This window comes from Pectinophora gossypiella, chromosome 13 (assembly GCF_024362695.1).
Source record: "Pectinophora gossypiella chromosome 13, ilPecGoss1.1, whole genome shotgun sequence".
Lineage (NCBI taxonomy): Eukaryota > Metazoa > Arthropoda > Insecta > Lepidoptera > Gelechiidae > Pectinophora > Pectinophora gossypiella.
The window spans coordinates 6,434,606-6,455,477 of record NC_065416.1 but is presented as its reverse complement, the minus strand read 5'-3'; the positions used below and the strand labels follow the sequence as shown (position 1 = coordinate 6,455,477).

Below are 20,872 nucleotides of genomic sequence, written 5' to 3'. Positions count from 1 at the left end.
AAAAAAAATTATACGTCAATGTCAAAGTGACACTTCTAAAGAGCTGAGGGAGGCGAAGGCTTTTCGGCGGGAAACGGGAACGGGACAGTTGCTTTCTTCATTGAGTAATCTAAATAATTAATACGAAGTGGTGTTTTGTGGTTAATGATCGCATTAAGTTAGTCAGAAGACATTCGCGAGTGTTATTATATTGGAGTATTCAATAAACAAAGTGTATCTGCCTATTTTCGCTTCGTGCCGGGAAGCCGCTTCATAACTCAAAAGTTTATGCGGACTTTTGAGTTAATTCGTTTGGGGTTCGGAGTAGGAGTCTACTCCGAGGGTGGGGGCTTAGGTTTCATCATTATCACCTTTCATCATTTCATTAATCATCAAGAAAAAAAATACGTAAGACATGGCTGTATGGGCATAGTTCCCTTTGCCTTACCCTTCGGGGAAAAACAAAACAAAAAAAAAAAAAAAAATGAGGGAGGCGAATATCTCTTTGTTTACAGAAATTCGAATAAAAAAACTATTGTGACTCATACACAGTCCGTATGTGGCCCAAATAAAGTGCATTTGATTTTAAACAACTTTCTTTAATTGCCGAGATTTTAAGTACAAATATATGGTGCTCGTGTAAGTGGAACGAGGAATGGTGCTTTTGTAGTGACCATGTCGTCGGAAGAAAGTCCTATTATCAATGCTGACATAGAAAATGATGTCACGAGCGACAGACGGACCCTGGTGGAGACAGAAAGGGGTAATGTTACTTGATTTATTGCGAAGAGTGTAATTATCGATGTCGTGGAAGGCCGTTACTCGACAGTGTTTGATAACACATTATGTTTTGTTATGCATATTATGTCCACACATAATTGACGTTGAATCATGTAGAATATGATCGTTTATGTAAAGTGTCCATCAATTGATTATGTGCTTGAGATATATATAATCTAATTATTATTAGTTTTCTGTCAACTATAAGCTTAGCAAATCAATTACAGACACAGGACACTAGTGAATCAATGAATTAATAAGTGCAAATAATAACATCACATTGTAATAATAACAAAGACCACCAAGGTGATAACTACTGTGGTTACAATTTTTTCATTCTTTATTATTAATTTACTAACAATAATTTTGTTTGTACGAGACAGGAGAAATGTTTTTATCATATATCATATCTAGTATTGGCAAACAGTAATTAATTAGGGATTTATAAATTCATAATAAGACAAATTGTGATGTCATCAAACCATGAGTTGTAATAACTTATTTTTATTACCAATTATAGTGGAAGAAACAACAGGATGGATCAAGAGTCGGACAGTTCTCGGCATCATGGGGTTCCTGGGCTTCGCAAATGTATACGCTATGCGGGTCAACCTCTCTGTAGCTATTGTTGCTATGATCAACCAGACGACAACACCTATGTCAAATGACACGTCTGACGTCTGCCCTGTGGTTACTCCTGCTAACAGCACAGTACCTGAAGTAAGAATATGTTTTATTTTGCATAGAAGTAGGGTGTGATGCCAGAAAGTTTTATTATTTTGATGGAATTTACAAAACAACTACAAATTGTTAATTGTTTTTGTGTTATACTGTCCTATAAGTAATAGAAATAAAGAATTATCAATTGATTGAAATATTGCATTAGCAATGGCAGTTCAAACATACTTGACATAACATAATAATTATTGCACATATAGGAAATAGACACAGAAACAAAAGAATTAATTTTAAATATGTAATTCAATTGTTTCAAACATCTAATGAGATAAAGATTTGTGTTATAAATTGTGTGAAAATTTTTGATTCATCATTTCTATAAATAGCATTCAGATATATTTAAATTTAAAATAAAATTTTGAACAGGGTAAACAAATGACTGTTGTATTGTCTTACATGACTCTTTGGGTCATCTTTCTAATTCTTAGACTAACAGAAACTTGTGTTTACAGAAACCAGGGGAATTTGATTGGACTGCAGAGCAACAAAGTATAATATTAGGTTCATTTTTCTATGGATATGTACTGACACAGGTGAGGGCTTGTAAAATATTACTGATTATCTATTACTGATAAAAAGTGCTTTATGAGCAAGAGAATTTTCAAGTGGCCAGATAAATAAGGGTTTAAAATGTAATCTTATATGGGTTTTAAAATTAATCTAATTGTTGCTTAAGGGAGAGGAGCTGTAATCTATGTTCGGGGTTTTTCCTCGCCCAGCACCTCTCTCTTGCTATACAGCGGGGTAACACCGCCAGTATTTTGTGGATTCTTCGACAGGTGGTGGTTCTTGAGAGGTTACTAAGCTTTTGGTGACTTGTAAATTATATAGGTAGTAAAGTTTTATAATTTGAGATATATAATCAATAAATTTTTTTGCTAATGAAACATATATCTGTTGGTATAATGTAGATTGTTTTCTGATAATTTGTTAGCCTGATATGGTTTCCATTAGTGAGATTGTTAATGTATGAAATTATCTTTTTAGATCCCTGGAGGAAGGATAGCTGAATTATTTGGTGGTAAACTTGTATATGGAGTGGGAGTACTACTAACAGCGTTGTTTACTATACTTAGTCCAATTGCGGCGTATGTGGATTTTAAGTTCTTCATCGCCGTACGAGCTCTGGAGGGGTTAGGCGAGGGAGTGACGTATCCAGCCATGCACGCCATGCTAGCTAAATGGATTCCCCCGATGGAAAGGTCGCAATTTGCAGCTTATGTTTATGCCGGTGAGTTGAATTTAAATTATTAAAAAAAAAAAAAATGGACAATATATTATTATCTTGTAGTGACCTCAATAGGATACTTCTAAAATTAGTTAAATGAGATACTTTTTACGTAACGTGAAAACGAAAGCTTTCTTTGGAATTTGTGTGGAAATACTGTCTAATGACGTGATGACGTCATAGGACAGTATTTCCACACAAATAAAAGTGGTCAAACGTCGTACTTAGTCGAAATAAAAATAAATAAAATTAAAAAATAACGAAAAATAAAATGAGATTAATTTTTGACCATCATAGACTGGCTTCTATTTCTAGATTAGCATTTTATAATTTATCTTTGATCCAGTCAAATACCCTATTCTTTGCCAAACCGTATGATATGATTCAATCTCTTTGTCAAGACAAAGGATCTGTGTGTAATGTATGGACAGAAAATATTGAGACAAATGACACAAATTAATAAGTTTCATATTAAATAAATGGAAACTGCCAACTCTCAGACACTGTATTGTGTTATCTCACTTGTTCATCACAGTGATGTACAACTACCATTTTTCCGGCACATTCTGGTCGTACATTATGATATTATTGTTATCAATAGTATTATACTTTAATGTGTGGATGTCCATCCACACAAGAGAGTTCCATCAACATTCATTCCCTCATTAAGTTTTCATACTAAAAGGGTATATTGTTATGCTCAGTAGGGCTAATGTGCGCAACGTGATAAAATGTTGTCACGGTCATTTTATCGATTCTGACGATATAATTATGTCGTTTTTTCGATTGGTGCTAATATGTGAACCCAAATAAGTCATGTCGTTTTCTCAAAGTACGAACAAAATCACGTGGCACGCATGTTAGGGAAAAAAACAAAATCAATTTGGACAAAATTTATTGAATCGATAGATAATTATATCACGTTGTGCATGTTATCCCTGCAGGTCTTGTATGCAGTGGAATATCCCTACCGTGGATCGAACCCGGACCAGCAGATTGTTAGCCAAATTCTCTGGCTTTCAGTTCTTTTCAGTACTCCAATTTTCATTTCCAGGGTCAAACATAGGCACAGTAATATCGCTCCCAGTGTCTGGGTGGCTGTGCACGCTGGACTGGGGCGGAGGCTGGCCCCTCTGCTTCTACCTCTTTGGAGGCCTGGGCGTGGTGTGGTTCGTCGCGTGGATGTTCCTCGTCTACGACGCACCCGAGAAACACCCCCGGATATGCCCGAAGGAGGTTGAATATATCACCTGGTCTATGGGGCCTCAGGTAAGATTGTGCTGTTCTGTTTTAATGTGTTTTGTCTATTATACATAATTAGGTTCTAAAGATTCTTCAGTGATTAATCCCAGGATCGCCTTGTTATTATTGTGTATTTCTTCATTATGTGATACTGGCAGAATAGTGATCCCACAAAAGCCATTAATCAAGAATTGAATTGAATAGAGATTACACCCCACAGTATATATTATGTTTGTGGGATGTAATCTCTTTTCAATTCAATCCAAATGTTAGATTTCGCCTGCAACTTCGTTTGAAAAGTTCGATTCTAATGAGCCTTTCATTTTACTTTACAGTGTAAAGGCCTAAAGTCATTTTAAAATCCAAACCCCATAGTTTAACTACTGTGTCTGGAAATCTAGGCCGCAGGAGGTTAAGCAAATTAGACATTCCGTGATTTGGATAATTTCCAACTTAGACATTCGCGACTTGAATATTCTAACGATAGTTTCTGCAGTTTCCTTCCATAGACGATATTTTTCACCAGCAAAACTGATAGTGGGATAACTCATCTGTTTACATTCACGATTCTCGTGTCAAAATGCAGTATCAGTTTGCATAGCATTATAGGTGCCATCGGCCAGTGTTTACGTATTGTTCGATTATTATCTGCTATGTGGGTCGATGCGTGACTCATTCAATGACGTCGGGTGGCCTCACAGATGTTTCAGCTCACTTTACTTACAAATACCGAATAATAAAAGCAAATACAATGAACTATTTTTAGCGTCCAATAATACTTTTGGAATATTTACTACGGCGATCGGAATTGACTTAACTATTTCAAAATACATTTTTTATGGAAAACAACACCGTGTAAAAATCCTAAATATACACCGACAGCGACACTGACCCAAATAATCCCAAAGCTAGAAGCAGAGCCACAAATCGTCGAGATATAGGACCATATGAAGCCGGAAGTGGAAGCAATGATAGCCCAATTGGAAAAACGCTTGACTCTCACTTTAATGTCGCAGGTCGAACCCCAGCACAGACATAAACCAATGATTTTCGAATTTATGGTCATAAATTATTATAACGTGTTCAGCAGTGAGAGAAAACATCGTGAGGAAATCCATATTCCCGAGAATGAGAATGAGAAAGGGGGATGATTCAGACCATAATTCTTAGTTAATATCAAGTGGATTTTCCTGTCGCAAAATTCACGAAAATTTTAGTATTTTTTAAATTATTTTCTATTCTATACGTTTGCGATGAAAAATTCCGCTTGGTGTTAACTCAGAATAATGACCTGAATCATCCCTCAAAGTTTTCGATCATTAACATCCTGTATAAAAAAAAACCGGACCTGTCTACTCTTCAGGTTAGGTAAGCAGAACCTGTGAAAGACGGGATCACGCTAGGGAGATAGTTGATTGGACTCCTCTTATCGTGTGGGTTGTGAGTTGGAATACCAGCCTCATCAATCCTGGTGTCAGGGTTATGATTGAGCCTCCAAAGGCCCCTAAAATGGCTCATTTAACAATTACTCACTTACATCAGTAAATAGTAACCGGGACCAACGGCGTAGGTAACGTGCTTTCCGAAGCACGGATCATCTTACTTTCAGATACTTTTCAGAATCAGGTGATCAGCCTGTAATATCCTAACCAAACTAGGGATAACAAAGTGATTTTTGTGATATGTCCCCACCGGGATTCGAACCCGGGGCCTCTGGGTCGTGAGTCCAACGCTCAACCACTGGACCACAAAGGCCGAACACATACTTACTGAAACTTTTACTATGCTTATCAGCAGGAGGACAAGTCATCAGTGCCGTCGATCCCGTGGTCTAAGTTCCTGACGTGTGTACCGCTGTGGGCCATCCTGATCGCGCAGTGCGGCCAGTCGTGGCTGTTCTACACTCAGCTCACTGAGCTGCCCAACTACATGGCCAATATACTGCACTTCGATATCGTTTCCGTAAGTATTTTGCTGTTGCCGAACTACCGTAGTTTCACTATCGATTGTTGACCTTGAAAATCATGTATGCTATCGATAATGTATATTTTTTAAACTGTCTATAGCCTATCGCTTATAGTAGCCTATCGATAAGCAGTACAAGTTGCTAGTCCATTTGAGCGGGATCCGCGCAGACGGGGCAACTCACAACGCCGAACGCAAACCGTGAAAAAAAAACCTGGAACTTGGAAAGTATCTTTGTTCGATTCGGGCGACCACCAATTTAGTTTTAATTTAATTTGACAGCACTAAAACTAGCTCAATCTCTCTCTTACACTTATTGTAAGTGAAGGACGGCACTAACTTAAGAGGTGTCAAACTAATATTAGGTTAAGTTTGTGTCCGCTTATAGGTGAGGCACCAATATTCATGAAATGTTTTTTAATGCAATAGTGCAGAGCAAAATACTATAAAGCTGTTGACGATGACGACTAGTAATAAGATACTAGGAAAGTAGTTAAGATAAGTAGACTGGACAGAAAACAGTGACCTTTTGCGACGTCACTAGAGCGCATCTTATTTGCTTCCTTATTGCGTACTCGGTACTATGTACTTGAAACTATTTCGGCGCCCGCGGCGTGGGTTCCGTATCGCGCACGGCGTTTTTTATATCGAGGGCTTCGACCAATAGTCGAAGATCCACGTAGATAGCATTCAATACGTGTATTGTTCCTTGTTCGCGTGTAACCGAAAGAGGTGGATTGACCAAGGAGGGCATTTAGACTTATTTTTCGAGGGCAAATGCCTACCGTATACTCCCCCGCCGCAGGGGCAGCGAGAAGGTTATGTCTGGCTCGCACCGATTAAAACCCTGAAAGGTTGTTTAGGCATGTCCGTATTACCGCCGTTATGTCAAAGCTCTTTCGCATTCTTCCGCGGCTGGGTGGCGCGTACACCAGTAAATAAATGTAAAACCATCTAACCAGAGAGCTCTTAATCGGAGAAGGAGAGGCGGTTTGATAGAGTATATTCACTCTTCATTTATTTATTTATTTACATTTCATGTTAAGTTTATGATTATTTCTATGAGTAATAAACAATTAAATGTCATTTTACAATGAGTATTATAAGGTCTTGAATCACCTACACTTCCACCAACCCGCAGTGGCGCAGCGTGGTGGAGTATGCTCCATGCCCCCTCTGGTTAATTGAGGGGATATACCTTGGGCAGGGCCTTTAGACCCAACGCTAAACAAGTTCCTTCAAGGGTGAGAGTTATATCTTGTTTAAACATTACAGAACGCAAAATACTCAGCGTTGCCGTACCTAGCGGCGTGGATCGGAGGCATTGTGATCAGTATATTCGCTGACAAACTGCTGGAGCGTGGCTGGATCACGCGCATCAACAGCATGAAGCTGTGGAACACAGTCGGTAAGACAACGTTACAACTATCAATAAATATCTTCTAACTATTTACACAAGGTGCGACTGAACGTTTGGAGTAGGGTCATACGACCCAATATCCTTTAGAAATCAAATCTGCATCGTATAACTATTGGTGTCTTAGTACTCATTGATACATGACGTACATAAGATCACGGCTATTTTCTTTTGGGGTAAGCAGAGACCTCGGCATTCGACTTAGTACGAACCTGACACACTACTTTCGCTAAGATTTCATGCATGCTCGCCGGTTTAGACTACTCTTGACCTGGACTTTCCTTAAAACATCCGGGATCTGATCGCAGTATTGTATGCCTAGGCCTTCCTCTTCCAACTCTACTACTCTATTTATTTACATTTGCGAGTATAGTGGCATAGTATACGCTGTTACCACATGGTGTATCATATCCATTCTAGGAGTTTGTATCAAGGGTGGCTGCAAGTTGCATTCTGATTATGTGGCTTTGCTCACTTCATTAGGGATTACAGGCGTGATTTATATCACTTTTTGGCAGCTTCTTGATTCCCGGTACTCCGTGGCTTGGGTGGCGAGACGTGCGAGGGAGGGGAATCGAAAGCACCAGTTCGAATTGTGGGTATTACAGACAGAGAGAGACAGACTTCACATAACGCGAATGACAGAGACAGAGATACCGATTTGCCTGTGTTTGTTTCAGCTGCATTCATCCCAGCGCTGGGCTTGCTGGGCATCGCGTGGGTGGGCTGTGACCGCTTGACCGCCATGATTCTGCTCAACTTTACCTCCGTCTTCGGCGGCGCGGCTTATTCCGGTAATTAATATAAAATAGCAATATTTTTCCACCGTTATTTCGTTTATTTATTTGTTTCAATTTCACAAAAGATTCTTACAACAGTACTGAATACATCAATATAATATATCTTTTGTGAGGCATTAGCTTTTATGCGGGATAGCTCGATATATTTGCAAGTACTCATATTTTATACCCTATTTAACATAGCATTGTTAGAATGACAACGGGACAGAGATATAGTACATCGGCTAGCGCGAAAAAGACGAGAGATACGTCACTTCAATTCAACAAACAAAACGTTCAATAGGGTATAACTTTTTTTGTTCTTCAATTTAATTGTTCTGGAGTTCGCGTTTAGAGTCTTTCGAAGACTGTGTATACACTGTTACTTTGAACAAGCGCAGTCCAACATTTTTTAAGGAAGTAAACGATAGAGAAAACGATATAGTTCGCGACTATAAGGTTAGTATTATGTTGTTTGCCAGGCAACCAGATGAACCACATAGACTTGTCGCCGCAGTTCGCGGGCACTATGTACGGGATAACGAATGCCGCGAGCAACATCTGCGGGTTCATGGCGCCGTACGTCACCGGACTCATACTTAGCTCCACACAGGTATGTTCTCTACTTAGGAAAGCTCCACTCTTTCCACTGAAAACTATTTATTTTATTTACCGAAAGCAACACATCAGAGTTTCCATATCCATATTTTCCGTATCAACAGTGGCTTCTAGTTTTCTTGTGACTCTGTCTACTCCACTAGGGATTACCGGCTTGTGTTTATAAGTATACATATGTATGTATGTTAATTATAAACTAACGGTTCTCCTAACTTAAAAGTGACATGAATTAGACGAGTAAACGGAAGAATGTGTCTGCGATCACTAAAATGTTATAGACTAAAATCACCAAGAATTTCGTAAGCTTTTTTGCTGGGTGAAGTTCCTTGTTTGCTTAAAAGGAGACTCCAATCACCTCATCATCACTGATTTAAGAGCCACGCTCTTGTCGGTACATTCTCCATTCTTGTCTATCAAAGGCACATTATTTCACTTCCTTATAAGACACGACGTTCACCTTCTCTTTAATCTGTTCCATGTAAGCTCTTCTTGGTCTTCCCCTTCCTCTCTTTCCTTGTAGCTTCCCTTCTATAATGTTTTTAATAAATTCGTCAAGTCTTATTAAGTGTCCAATCATCTTGCCTCTTCTGTCTTCAATAACTCTCAATATCTGTCTCTTTTCCCTTACCCTTACTAGCACTTCCTCATTAGTAACCCTTTCTGTCCAACTTATTCTTTCCATCCTTCTCCAACACCACATTTCAGAGGCCTCGAGTCTCTCTCTGTCTTTCTGTGTCAGTGTCCAAGTTTTACATGCATAGAAGGCTATACACCATACGAAAGTTTTGATGCATCGTTTTCTGTTTCCTTTGGCTATCTTAGCCTTGAATATGCATCTCTTATTATCCAATCACTTATATCATTGTAAATTGTTTTTAACAAATAAAGTATTTGTATTTTGTTCATATTTGCTTTGGACATAACTGGTTTCACAATCCTTCTATATATTTGAATACAAACTGTGTCTTGTTCCAGCAAACACTGGGCCAGTGGCGTGAGATATTCTACTTGGCAGCGGCCATCGACCTCGGAGCTAACCTCTTCTACTTATTCTTCGCTAGTGCTGAGGAGCAGGTAGGCTTATGAGTAGAAACATAAACAGCCTATATACGTCCCACTACTGGGCACAGGCCTCACCTCAATCAACCGGCGGCGGTATGGAGCATACTCCACGCTGCTCCACTGTGGGTTGGAGATGTTTTTTACGGCTAATAGGGACCAACGACGTATCGTGCACTCCAAAGCACGTAATTATTTTTCTTTTTCGGGCAATCAAGTTATTCAAAATGTTCTTACCAAACAAAGGGCAGTCTTTAAAAGACTGAGAAAGGTATGAAATGTAAAGATTTGAAATAAATAGAAAACTCATTTGACTTGTTACTAGTTAGCTGATACTAGTTGAAGAAATAAAAGTGTTGTATTGCATAAGTTTTACAGAGATAAAATATTCATCTCTTTCTAGTAAACTGAACCTGGGATAAACTGTTAAAAAGGCTTTTAAATCACTTGTAGATAAAGGGGTTCGAAATTTATAAAACTGCTTACGTAATATTTTTATGGCCTCTTAATTCTCTAAGTATACTCTATCTAGAACTTATACGGCAGATTGTAGTACTACCAACAAGACTAAGGGTGGTATTAATAAACTAATCTCAGCTTCGAGACTGCCCTCAAGATCATGTCAATGTGACAGTTCTCATATAAAAACAGGGACTTGAGCATGATCTTGAGGGCAGTCTCAGCTGAGATTCGTTTATTAATACCACCCATAACTGGCAGACAGTTGACCAGCAAGTAGCGAAACAGGCTCTGTCTTATAAAACCTTATTTGCGTGTGCTGGGTTGCTTCACCAAGTAAACTAAGAGAAATAAGAAACAATTTTGATTTACAGTTTAATGGTTACGCTAATCTAATCTATATTTCCTAGGACTGGTCGCGTCCAGATGACGACGACATGACAGCAGAGGCCCCGGTGGAGAGTATCATGTACACGGAGTCATAGGACGATACAATCGACGACACAAGTGTATAGTCGCTCGGACAAGTGGTGCTTGTTACAATAATGGTGCGAAGCAGGAATGGCCAAAGATTTGTAGAGTTTTGTACGCGAGTGAGTATTCTATTAAATTTGATTGCGTTTTGTATGGGATGAAGTGTTGGTGAAATATAAATGTTGATAACTTTGCAAAACTGTTTTGGAAGTCTTAAGGTCAAATCGACTAGTAAAATATCATTCAAATATTGGCTTTTACTATGGCCTTTCGATATAGTATAAATTGACAACATAAATTAGCAGACAGCTCGGTAGTTGACCGCCAGCGGTTGTTTTAATTTAGGGCGGTGTTGGAGCAGAGTCGTGTAAGTGTGCTATGACATTCAGATTTCGAATTGCTTCTTTTTTTTAATTTTATGAAGCGTATTGAAGTAGTATAACATTCTGAACGCGATCCTACAAGTTTGCATTGCTTGTATAAAAACAACTACGTACAAGAAATTGATTCTTCTATTTAGAACGAGTAGGAACGGCTTTCGGACATCATAAAAGCAAATATACTAATTGCATACATATAATACAGGGTGTTAGTGATATCGCACCGAAAACTTTGAGGGATCATTCAGACTGACCGCCAAATAATGATGCTGTTTTTGCGACGGAAAATTCCACTTGATATTTTCCCTCAGTATTGGTTACGATGTTTTACTAACATCCTGTATACTGATAGAATGAATTGTGTATTTGGCAAAGTTCATTAACATTTTTATGTCATCAACATTGCAAGGACTGTTAGAATTGTTATTATAAGGCTCGTGCTATACAAACGGAATTGTGAAGTGACAAGACAATTATTAGGCCCAATATAATTAAGTAAAATAAAGATCTTCCAGAAATACAATAAAATTGTTTACATTTTCATAACTACGCGATGTTGTTAGACTCGTTCTTAGCAACTTCCTACTATCTGTTGGTATATGAATATTATAATAAATTATCATCATAATTTAAGAGATATAAAATACTTTTTGTAACTGTTCTACTTAAAATACCAAACACCCAAGACAAGGATTAGAATCGAATAACGTAAGTTATTCCAAATGAAAATTTTCGTCGACAGATACAAATGTCAATAATGGTCACGAGAGACAAATCAAGCCAAGTGTTACTTATGTGAAATGTATATCATATATTTTATCTTATGTAGAAAACGTAAAGGCATTTTCTTTTTTTTTATTTCGGCTAGGGCTCTAAACCACTGAATTCGACTTTATGGGTTTAGATTATAGATTTGTACCTGGTTAATGGGAATAGGCTCGCCCCCTATTGCTGCAAATAGTATTGCATGGGACTTAAACATAGCATGGCGATGAGTGGGTGTATAACGGGTGTCAGTGACATCGTAACGAATACTGAGGGGTATGATTCAGACCATTATTCTGAGTTGGTGTCAAGTGGAATTCGGAAAAGTCACGAAAATTTTAGTGTTTTTTAAATTATTTTCAGTTCCATATTTTTGCGACAGAATATTCCACTTGATAACTACACAGAAATTCACAGAATCATAGTCTGGATCATCCCTCAAAGTTTTCGTTACGATGTCACTAACGCCTTGTATACTATATACCTCTGTCTACCCCTTCAGGGGTTCAAGCGTGATGTTATATTATGTCACTTTTATCTTCAACTTTGTTATCAGTAAAGGTCCCAGACTTCTCTAAGTTCTAAAACTGCAAATTACAGAAAGTTCATCCTGCACTGAACTGTTACTAAAAGCCTTTTTTCTCTCCGTACTAAAACGTGTGATTGATGCAGTCTGCAGTTGCGCATATAATGTACAATGGCCCCGATTCCTGCAGACACATCCTAATTTTATTTTAAGCTATACCTGTCATTTTCTTATCCACCAAAAAGGAAAGGGACGGATGATTGACAACTTTTATTTTAAAATGAATGAATTACCCGGGCAAATAAATAGGTATCTCGCTCATATGCAACCCGTTTGACGTGTGATGTTAACTTAATTCTGTCGGCTTATTGGTCAATATAAAATTTTGGAAGGGCTTTTTAAATTTCTGCGTAAAATTGACGTGTGTTCCGTAAATTTTATGCTTGTCGATTACCCGTCCCTTTCTTTTTCAGCGGATAAGAAAATGACAGGTATAACTTATATAATAAGGTTAGATGCTGTGTACAGAAATCAGCACCACTGCTTAGATAAATATACATACTGTAACTAAAATTGAAGGACTGTGATTAAATTAGATTAAAATACCTAGTTATTTCGATGTTAAATGTTAGCAGTATTTAACATTTGTATACAATACTAGGGCATTGAGTAATGGAATAGGTACCTAGGAATTATTTTGATTTGATAATAATCATTACAGAAAATTATTTATATTATACCTAGGTACTTGTATGTGTTATACAACACGCTCGTGTGTCATAAATAAAAAAATGTCATACACATTTTCGCTTCGTAAAATAATGGCTGGTTTGAAGTAAAATATTTTCTGAATTCAATAAATAAACTAATAAATCGTCTTTTTTCTTAGTAAACTAAAAAGGTTTATAACATTGTTCATTTTAATGTAATATTATACACAGCTGGCGAGGAATAGGTGTATATTATACACTTCTGCTTACCCCTTCGCGGATACAGGCGTGATGCTTTGTTCTTCGTATCAAAGTGAAAGTGAGAACAATAGTGTTTTGTTGGCTTTATATATTTTTTTAAGTAATAATGTCCTTCGATTAATTGGGGAAGCCTTTGCCCACTTGTGGGTTGATTATAAATAACTTATTGCGTACAAAGTAGCTCTCAAAATAATTTAAAACCATTCCAATGATATTTAATTTATGAATTTGTTAATAAAGTAACAGAAACCAGTATTCAATTGATATGTGATCACTTGTTGCAAGCTATGAAAATATTTTATCGATGTTTATTTACTTATTTAATTTTAGTGCATGCATAAATCGAAATTGCGTTCGTTGAGAATCTCTTCGTTTTATCTGTATCAAATCGTGTATAAATAATACACAAAGGTTACATAAGGTTTTGTAACTATAATTCAATGTGATCATTTCCAAATGACAATCTAATACTTAATGCAAACATTCTCATAATACTATTGTACTGTAACATTGCAAAAGTTGTACCTATCTTTACATTTATAAGTAACTATACTTATGTTAATATAAGGTGTATTTTTGTAGCAACAAAATAAATTTTTATGCGAGAACATTTTTTTTTATTTATTATTTGTGCAGTATATATTATGTTCTTTTTTCGAACGTCGAATATTTAAATGATGAGCAGGCGGCCAGTGTTATAATGGCAGTATAAGTGGTTGGTTTTTGCCGGCTCTAAGTTGTCAGAGTTGGCGCGAAAAAATTGTGAAAATTATAAGCTTGGTGCCAGGAGGGTGCGAGGCGAATTCGGCGGCAATCTTTACACCGAAGGCGACGGCTGCCTGCGGACACGTAATTGCTCACTGCGGTACAGGTGGTTTCTGAAAAAATAATAAATGCGAACCGTTTTGTTCGATAAGACTATGTTATAATCGTAAATTCGTAACAAGACGTCGTAATTTTTAATCGATTTTTGTAACTATCTTGATTGGGTAATCCTTTTTTTAACTGCTTGTTCACAAGTAAAACCGTGGTGATTTCATGATGATAGTTAGTATTCGAAAAAAGACTGATGAGATATTCAAAATTTAAATACCAAGTGATTTATGTATATATAGATTACGGGCCTGAGTTGGTTACTTTTGAACGTTTCTGCCCCGATTGCGACTTTTATATCCAATAAACCAGACTAAGATAAATAGGAAAAGGCGTGGTGACATATTTACCTTTGAGGATCAGTATTATTTTGTAAGAATTCTAATCGAAAAGAAGGCCGTATAAAAACCGATCACCCTATGCGTGCGATCGCATGGTGAACGACCCGCACGTCAATACTAATATTTGTTTTCGCCCCGAGAGCAGTGGGTTTCGACAGGCGCATCGTAACGAGGTGTTGTAGCCGTATAATTACGCCACTCGACGATTTTCGACCAATTACCTAACAGCAAAAAAGCGCAGGTGCGGTCGTTTCCTGATGAATGATGATGGTCACGACGCGAGAGATTTGTATCTTCAGTATGAATACTGGACCAGGCAAATACCTGAAGACACCTAAAAACCAGACCTGATTATGTAGTGTTTTAAACGTCAAGTTTTGAATAATTTACTTAAGTATTTATCTTTATTTCATAATAAGTATGCAAATTCAGAAATGCTCGCTTTGTATGTTTCAATACCAACGATGCGACGGTAAATAATTTAAGCATAATTTTAAGGAGAACTGGATGAATTTGGTTGGTTAGACAACCGGGTTTCGAAGAAGTATACGATTACGAAATAAGTCGAACTTTATCATTCTCTATCATCATCTAGCGTTATCCTTTCGCTAAGTCCGCTTACCCAACCTGAAGATTTAACAGGTACGGTTTTTTATGGAAGCTGCCGGTCTGGGGCCTGTTTAATAAAACTTACAATTGTAAATTACAATGACAATTTGATGTACATTGCGTAGTGTGTGATCACAAATATTTTGCAGTTTCATATTAGCTACGTAATGAACACCAAATTGTCGTTGTAATTTACAATTGTAAGTTTAATTAAACAGGCCCCTGATCTTCTTACTCTCTAAAGGAAATCCGGCCCTCCTAGATAATATTATCTAAATCTCTGAAACGCTTTATTTCTCGGGAATGTTGGTGGAAATTTTCCTTCACCGCTCAGCACGCGATAATCATTTATGATCAAAATAGTTATGAATTCGAAAACAATTTCGACAAAGTGCCTACCTGTGAAGTGAGAGTCAAGCGTTCATCCAACTGGGTAAGCATAGCTCATCATTCTCTATCAACAATTATAAAAAGGTAAATTAGAAATAAGTTGGTGAATAAGTTGGAGTTATAATTAATAAGTTGGACTGAAAGAGTTACTAATGAAGAAGTGCTAGTAAGAGTAAAGGAAAAGAGGCAAATATTGAGAGTTATTGAGGACAGAAGAGGCAAGATGATTAGACACTTAAGAAGACACGACGAATTTATTAAACACAACATAAAAGGAAAGCTACAAGGAAAGAGAGAAAGGGGAAGTCCAAGAAGAGCTTACATGAAACAGATTAAAGAGAAGGCGAACGTCGTGTCTTATAAGGAAGTGAAGGAATTGGCCTTTGACAGACAGAAATGGAGAATGCTACACCAACTACGCTCTAGTTGGTGTAGCATCGCATCGTCATCGTTACTAATTTAAGAGCCTAGTCGCAACTAGGCTCTTAAATTAGTGACGATGAAATTAAAAGTCTGCCTATACTTAACTGATATGGTAACATTGGATATGCAGCATACACGATACAAGAAAGAACATGATGCGGCAAAACTTGATACCAGCAGCAGGTCTGTCATAAAAACCGGGAATCAATCGCTCTGTCCAGTAATTCACACTCACGCTTTTATGGCCAGTAAGTGTGTATCGGACAATGAAATGTACGCAAATTGCATCGAAATCGTGGGTTGCATAATACTGACTGCATCGGCAGTACTTCCTTCATAAATCAAAAATAAGTAGGTGCCTATTTTGGGCTTGGGTTCTGGTCTGAAATGCTTCAATACTTATTATTCTATGACCTGTGCTTATTATGTATTGTACTTGATGACCAAAACAGTCTGCATCGTCCCACTGATCGTTATCTACAGGCCACCTAGGATAATCATATCTAAAAATAATCTGTGGTAACGTACCTACCACACTCATACAAGAAAACAATAGCAAGTATCTATTTAAATAACATACTACCTCTTCTTGTCTCTCGGTGTTGTGAGAATATCAGCAAGAAAATTATTTGTACGAGCAACTAAATTCGCTCCTTTTTTAAGGACCCTATTAACTTATTTACTCAAGGCGAGTTAGTTTATCGTCGTTCAAAAATGTTAAAGAAAAAGTTAACCGTTAACTTTTTAAACCGCTTCATAAAAAATGCTAATATTTTCACATTTCGACCATCGTAAAAGAGTAACATCCATTTCAAACCTTTCTGCGATGTCATAAAAATATAGAAATGAAGGAATTGGACAATGGCGGCCGTTGGCAAAAGCTACGAACCCTTGCAATTAGGGAACAAAGTATTTTTGCGGCGCGCGCGCATTTGGTTAAATATTTCGGGCCCTATTGTTTCTCAACCCGTCATTTGGCGAAGGACGAAAGATAAAAGTCGACAAATCGGGTAAAAGTATTCCTTTATTATGCAGGTTCTGAATATTTTTACTTGGTATGATTCCTTAATTGGATAACGAGGTTTATGTGACTTGAAGTCGGTGTGGGAAAAGTTGTGCAAGGTAGAGCGGCGACGTATGGGTATTTTCTGAGAAAGAATAACAAAATGTTCTAATATTGGAAATTGGCGGCAAAATGAAAATTCTTTAAACTATTACTAAGGAGTCTTTTATTTAATTACTTTCTGACTTTTTACAACCCTCTCAACACATTGGTTCACACATGTATCTACCATTAAACCGGTCATGTGCACATGCTGATGTTCACACCCTTGTCGCCAGCCTCTAAAACGGACCCCTAAATTTTTTACGAGCCGCCAAAGGCGTAGTGCGAATACACCCGTAAATTTAAACACAGCTTAACGACCAATGTGTTTATCTATAGTGCGGTCCGCTTGCTGACAATGTCTGTTGTAAAATTAGACAAAATACAGCATATTGCTCTCGTCCTTTTTGGTTTTGTATTATGTGAAAGGACATAACGGTGGTGATGGTTGCCGGCAATTAGACGTAAACTTTGTTGAACGTGTGTTTTTCTTTTTCAATGCAACCTTGATCATAGTAAAATGTGAGTAATATCTAATAAGTAAGTAGTTCGAATAATGAATCATTTGTATGATTGGTATAATAAGTTAAAATGTGGAAGAAATAAGAGAAGTACGTCTAAGTAGTCTCAGCATTTAACGAAGGCACACATAAAAATGACGATACAAAACTGTAAATAGTTACACGCATCGTTAATTTTGTTTAGTGCAGTATTTTAACAGTTTATTATATCAATTAGGTACCTATGATTAATTTAATAAGTAATTCTGGTATATAGTATAACTCGTCATCGTCGCGATGGTATGTTAATGTCTCTAACCGCTGAAACCCCACCGTGCGGTACTAACAACAGACGGACGGCACCGTAATCACCCCGCCCAACAATTCGTTACACCACAAAATTCACCGCGAGTTTTTCTTTTCAAACCTTATATTGTACCCGAAACCTTTGCTTTCGGTAGCTATAAAACTTGCATATACACAAAAGAGTTTGTTTATTCACAATCCTTCCCAGTATTGGTAGTTGTGAAAAGATTCTGAGACAAAACAAACGGCGGTATGTTTTTGGTAAAAGTTGTTAACGGTCATAATACGAGGTGTTCTGAAAAGGCGAGACAAATCGCGCGTCCGCGATATAATGAGGAAAGTTAAAGCTCTATTACAAGAGGTCTGTTCGTAAAGGAGAAACATTATTATGCGGGCGGTAGTGTTTGTGCATGCAGACCACGTAATTGTTAATGTGTAAGGTTATAAGAGATCAGGTTAGGTCCTTTGACATGTGCATATGCAACAAATGATAGTTACGTAGGTTTTTATCTGTACTGTTTACTCATTTGTTTTACGTATTAATTATTCTCATATCACCCTAGGTCTCCAGCGGAGGCATGACCATAAGGTACAGAAGGCAATTTGTAAGAAACATTGATTGCGTAGTGCAGTTACTGACACCTCTCTCGCTCATAAAACCTTATTGCGTTGTTGTTATTATGGGCTTCTTATATTGGCAGAATAATGTGTTATATAAAACACCGTTACATGCGAAATAAAACAACATAACGGTCCAGGTTCCAAGGACCGTCCCAAACAAGCCGATAAATAAAAAATAAAACAAAAACTGTTACCATTTTTGAGCAAAAAGCGGTTTCAATGGAGTCTTGCTCCATTTTGGGCTCATAAAAATTAGTAAAATAGAGCAAGTCCATTGTTTGGGTTTTTGTCGAAGGCGACGACAAGGGACTGACGAGAAAGTTAAAAAATATATGGACCGTTAATTGTAACAGTGGTTTTTTTAATTCGTACCAAATTAACAGTTATGATTTTCTAAGAAAATAACGTTGGTTTTTGTGAGTTTTCGGAAGTTACTTTACATAATGCAACTGTGGCAATTTTTGGGCACAAAATGAGCAAAATGTTTTCTTAAAAAGTTAATAAGATGAAAATATTCCTTATTGTGTAGTGACTGGGTAGAGATCTGTATTTTTGCGACCACCGTTACTAGAGCAGCATAATAATAAACTACCTACTAAACTAACTATGTTTCTGAACGTCAAGTCACGCACGTGTAAGTTTATATACAGAATGGTGTTATGTAGTTTTTTACCTAAATGAGCGGGTAAATGAAATTAGTTCCAAATTCCGACGCGAGTCGCCATGGGCGGCTGAACGGGGAATTTGAATAAGTATGAGAGTGAGACCTCGGCGTTAGACAATGCCTTCGGGTGGGCTGCCAGTTTTTAAAGACCTATGCATATTCTAAAGTGGCGTCTTATTCTGAGTGAGCTAAATACTTCAAAAGTAACAATGCATTTATGGTAGAGTTTTATTCTACGTTTCTACAATACACTTTTAATGAATAAGTAGTGACGTCACCGGGTCAGAGTCCTCAGTAGTTAATGCTAGCAGAGGCAACTACAATAATTTACGTCAAAAAATGAAGTGATACAGATTATATGCAGTTAGGTTTTCATAGAGCAACAATGCAACGTGTCTCGTACAGGGATGTGCCATTTCCGGAAATGTTCCCAAAGTGCGACAGTAAAAAGGCGCAAAACTTATGTAAAAAGAGGTTTATTACCTGGTCTTTACGCAGATAGGATCAGAGTACAAGAAAGATCAATTTGCAAGAAAAAAGCAGCCAGTGCCCTTACTATTAGAGAGTTTTTTACAACGGGAACATTTCCACTTACAGTAGCAACTATAAATCTTCAAAGAAAAGGATTTAATGTAATCAATTCAATTTGAAACGAAATGTAAAGTAACAATATTATTTCTACTTCAATGTAATTTTCAAAATTCAGTGCTTTGCACAGAACGCAAGGCAATTCTAGTTTTCCAAACGATAATAGTTGACCTGCCGACACGCCAACGCAATACAGTAATCATTCAGATGCGACAATGAGCACGTACGATTCATATTACGATAAGCGTGTATCCGGGAAAACGGCAATTAAAAAACGGTCGCTAATCACTAGTACAAACTACGAACCACTAAACCGTGGACGATGTTGTTACGAAGCTCGTGAATATAGGAGGCTGCGCACGCGGCGCTTTGAAGTCGAGACGCGCAAATTTATGCGCACTGTCAATACATTAGACCCGGCGCGGTGATGTCAGCGCGCATTTGAATAATAATAAAGCGGGGAGTAGGGTGACTATGTCGTTGCTTTTCAGCTATAGACTTTATTATGACTGAAAATGTTTTATGTAAGACTGGACAAGTCTGGGCTTTATTTCCCGTGCTTGGATACAAATAGTTTAAAATATTTATGATTAATATTAGGTATTCCTACTACAAACGCTATCAAACTAGGTACCAATTTATAGCTAAAACTGCTAAAGCAATGAGGAACATATTATACATCAATGGTTATGAGTATTGATTTTTAATTATTTTTTTATAAAATTAATAATTGCCATTCATATACTTAATTAGAATCCTTAGAAGCGACGCCTTGAGCAGAAGTTCGCGCCCAACTATGCACCTAAAGGCGCCTTAAATTTTATACTAGGTGTGAGCCCTCAGCGCTCCCCGTTAGTCCGACCTAATAATTAATGCCATCTTGAGGTAAAGCCAATTCAATTCTAATAAGTCACTACAAAAATATTTTTTTACCTTTATACCAGAATTTTGTTAGAAGCGAATTAGTCTTGTCTGAAACGTGCCGTGTGGTGTTAGTGTCGAGGGCACGCTTCAGGCAGCCGGCGCTGCGTGCAGCGGTCGCGTGCCCGGCAGCGGCGCTCCGCCCGCGGCC

The 20,872-nt window shown here is 37.5% G+C and overlaps 1 protein-coding gene and 1 long non-coding RNA gene across 3 annotated transcripts; one reads left to right on the top strand and one right to left on the bottom strand.

Annotated features, from left to right (window-relative positions):
• Positions 1 to 573: 573 nt before the first annotated feature.
• On the bottom strand, positions 574 to 20,865 carry LOC126371964 (uncharacterized). The gene is made up of 3 exons (XR_007567104.1): positions 20,742 to 20,865; positions 1,271 to 1,474; positions 574 to 723 (listed from the first exon to the last, which is right to left on the bottom strand). It is a non-coding gene; the product is annotated as an uncharacterized LOC126371964 (long non-coding RNA).
• LOC126371956 (sialin) lies at positions 608 to 13,988 on the top strand. 2 transcript variants are annotated; one of them, XM_050017424.1, is made up of 11 exons: positions 608 to 742; positions 1,280 to 1,479; positions 1,950 to 2,030; positions 2,485 to 2,728; positions 3,780 to 3,994; positions 5,765 to 5,929; positions 7,208 to 7,340; positions 8,030 to 8,143; positions 8,611 to 8,741; positions 9,722 to 9,820; positions 10,675 to 13,988. In XM_050017424.1, the coding sequence occupies exons 1-11, from the start codon at positions 655 to 657 to the stop codon at positions 10,747 to 10,749; spliced, it is 1,545 nt and encodes a 514-aa protein (XP_049873381.1). In that variant the 5' UTR covers positions 608 to 654; the 3' UTR covers positions 10,750 to 13,988. The 2 variants fall into 2 exon arrangements, with proteins under 2 accessions (XP_049873381.1, XP_049873380.1); XM_050017423.1 differs by having other exon boundaries at positions 5,762 to 5,929.
• Positions 20,866 to 20,872: the final 7 nt, after the last annotated feature.

Coding starts and splice junctions, on each gene's coding strand:
- LOC126371956 (XM_050017423.1), top strand. CDS start 655: ATGTCGTCGGAAGAAAGTCCTATTATCAATGCTGACATAGAAAATGAT. Junction 2,031..2,484: donor ATGGATATGTACTGACACAG/GTGAGGGCTTGT, acceptor TTATCTTTTTAG/ATCCCTGGAGGAAGGATAGC. Junction 3,995..5,761: donor CCTGGTCTATGGGGCCTCAG/GTAAGATTGTGC, acceptor TATGCTTATCAG/CAGGAGGACAAGTCATCAGT.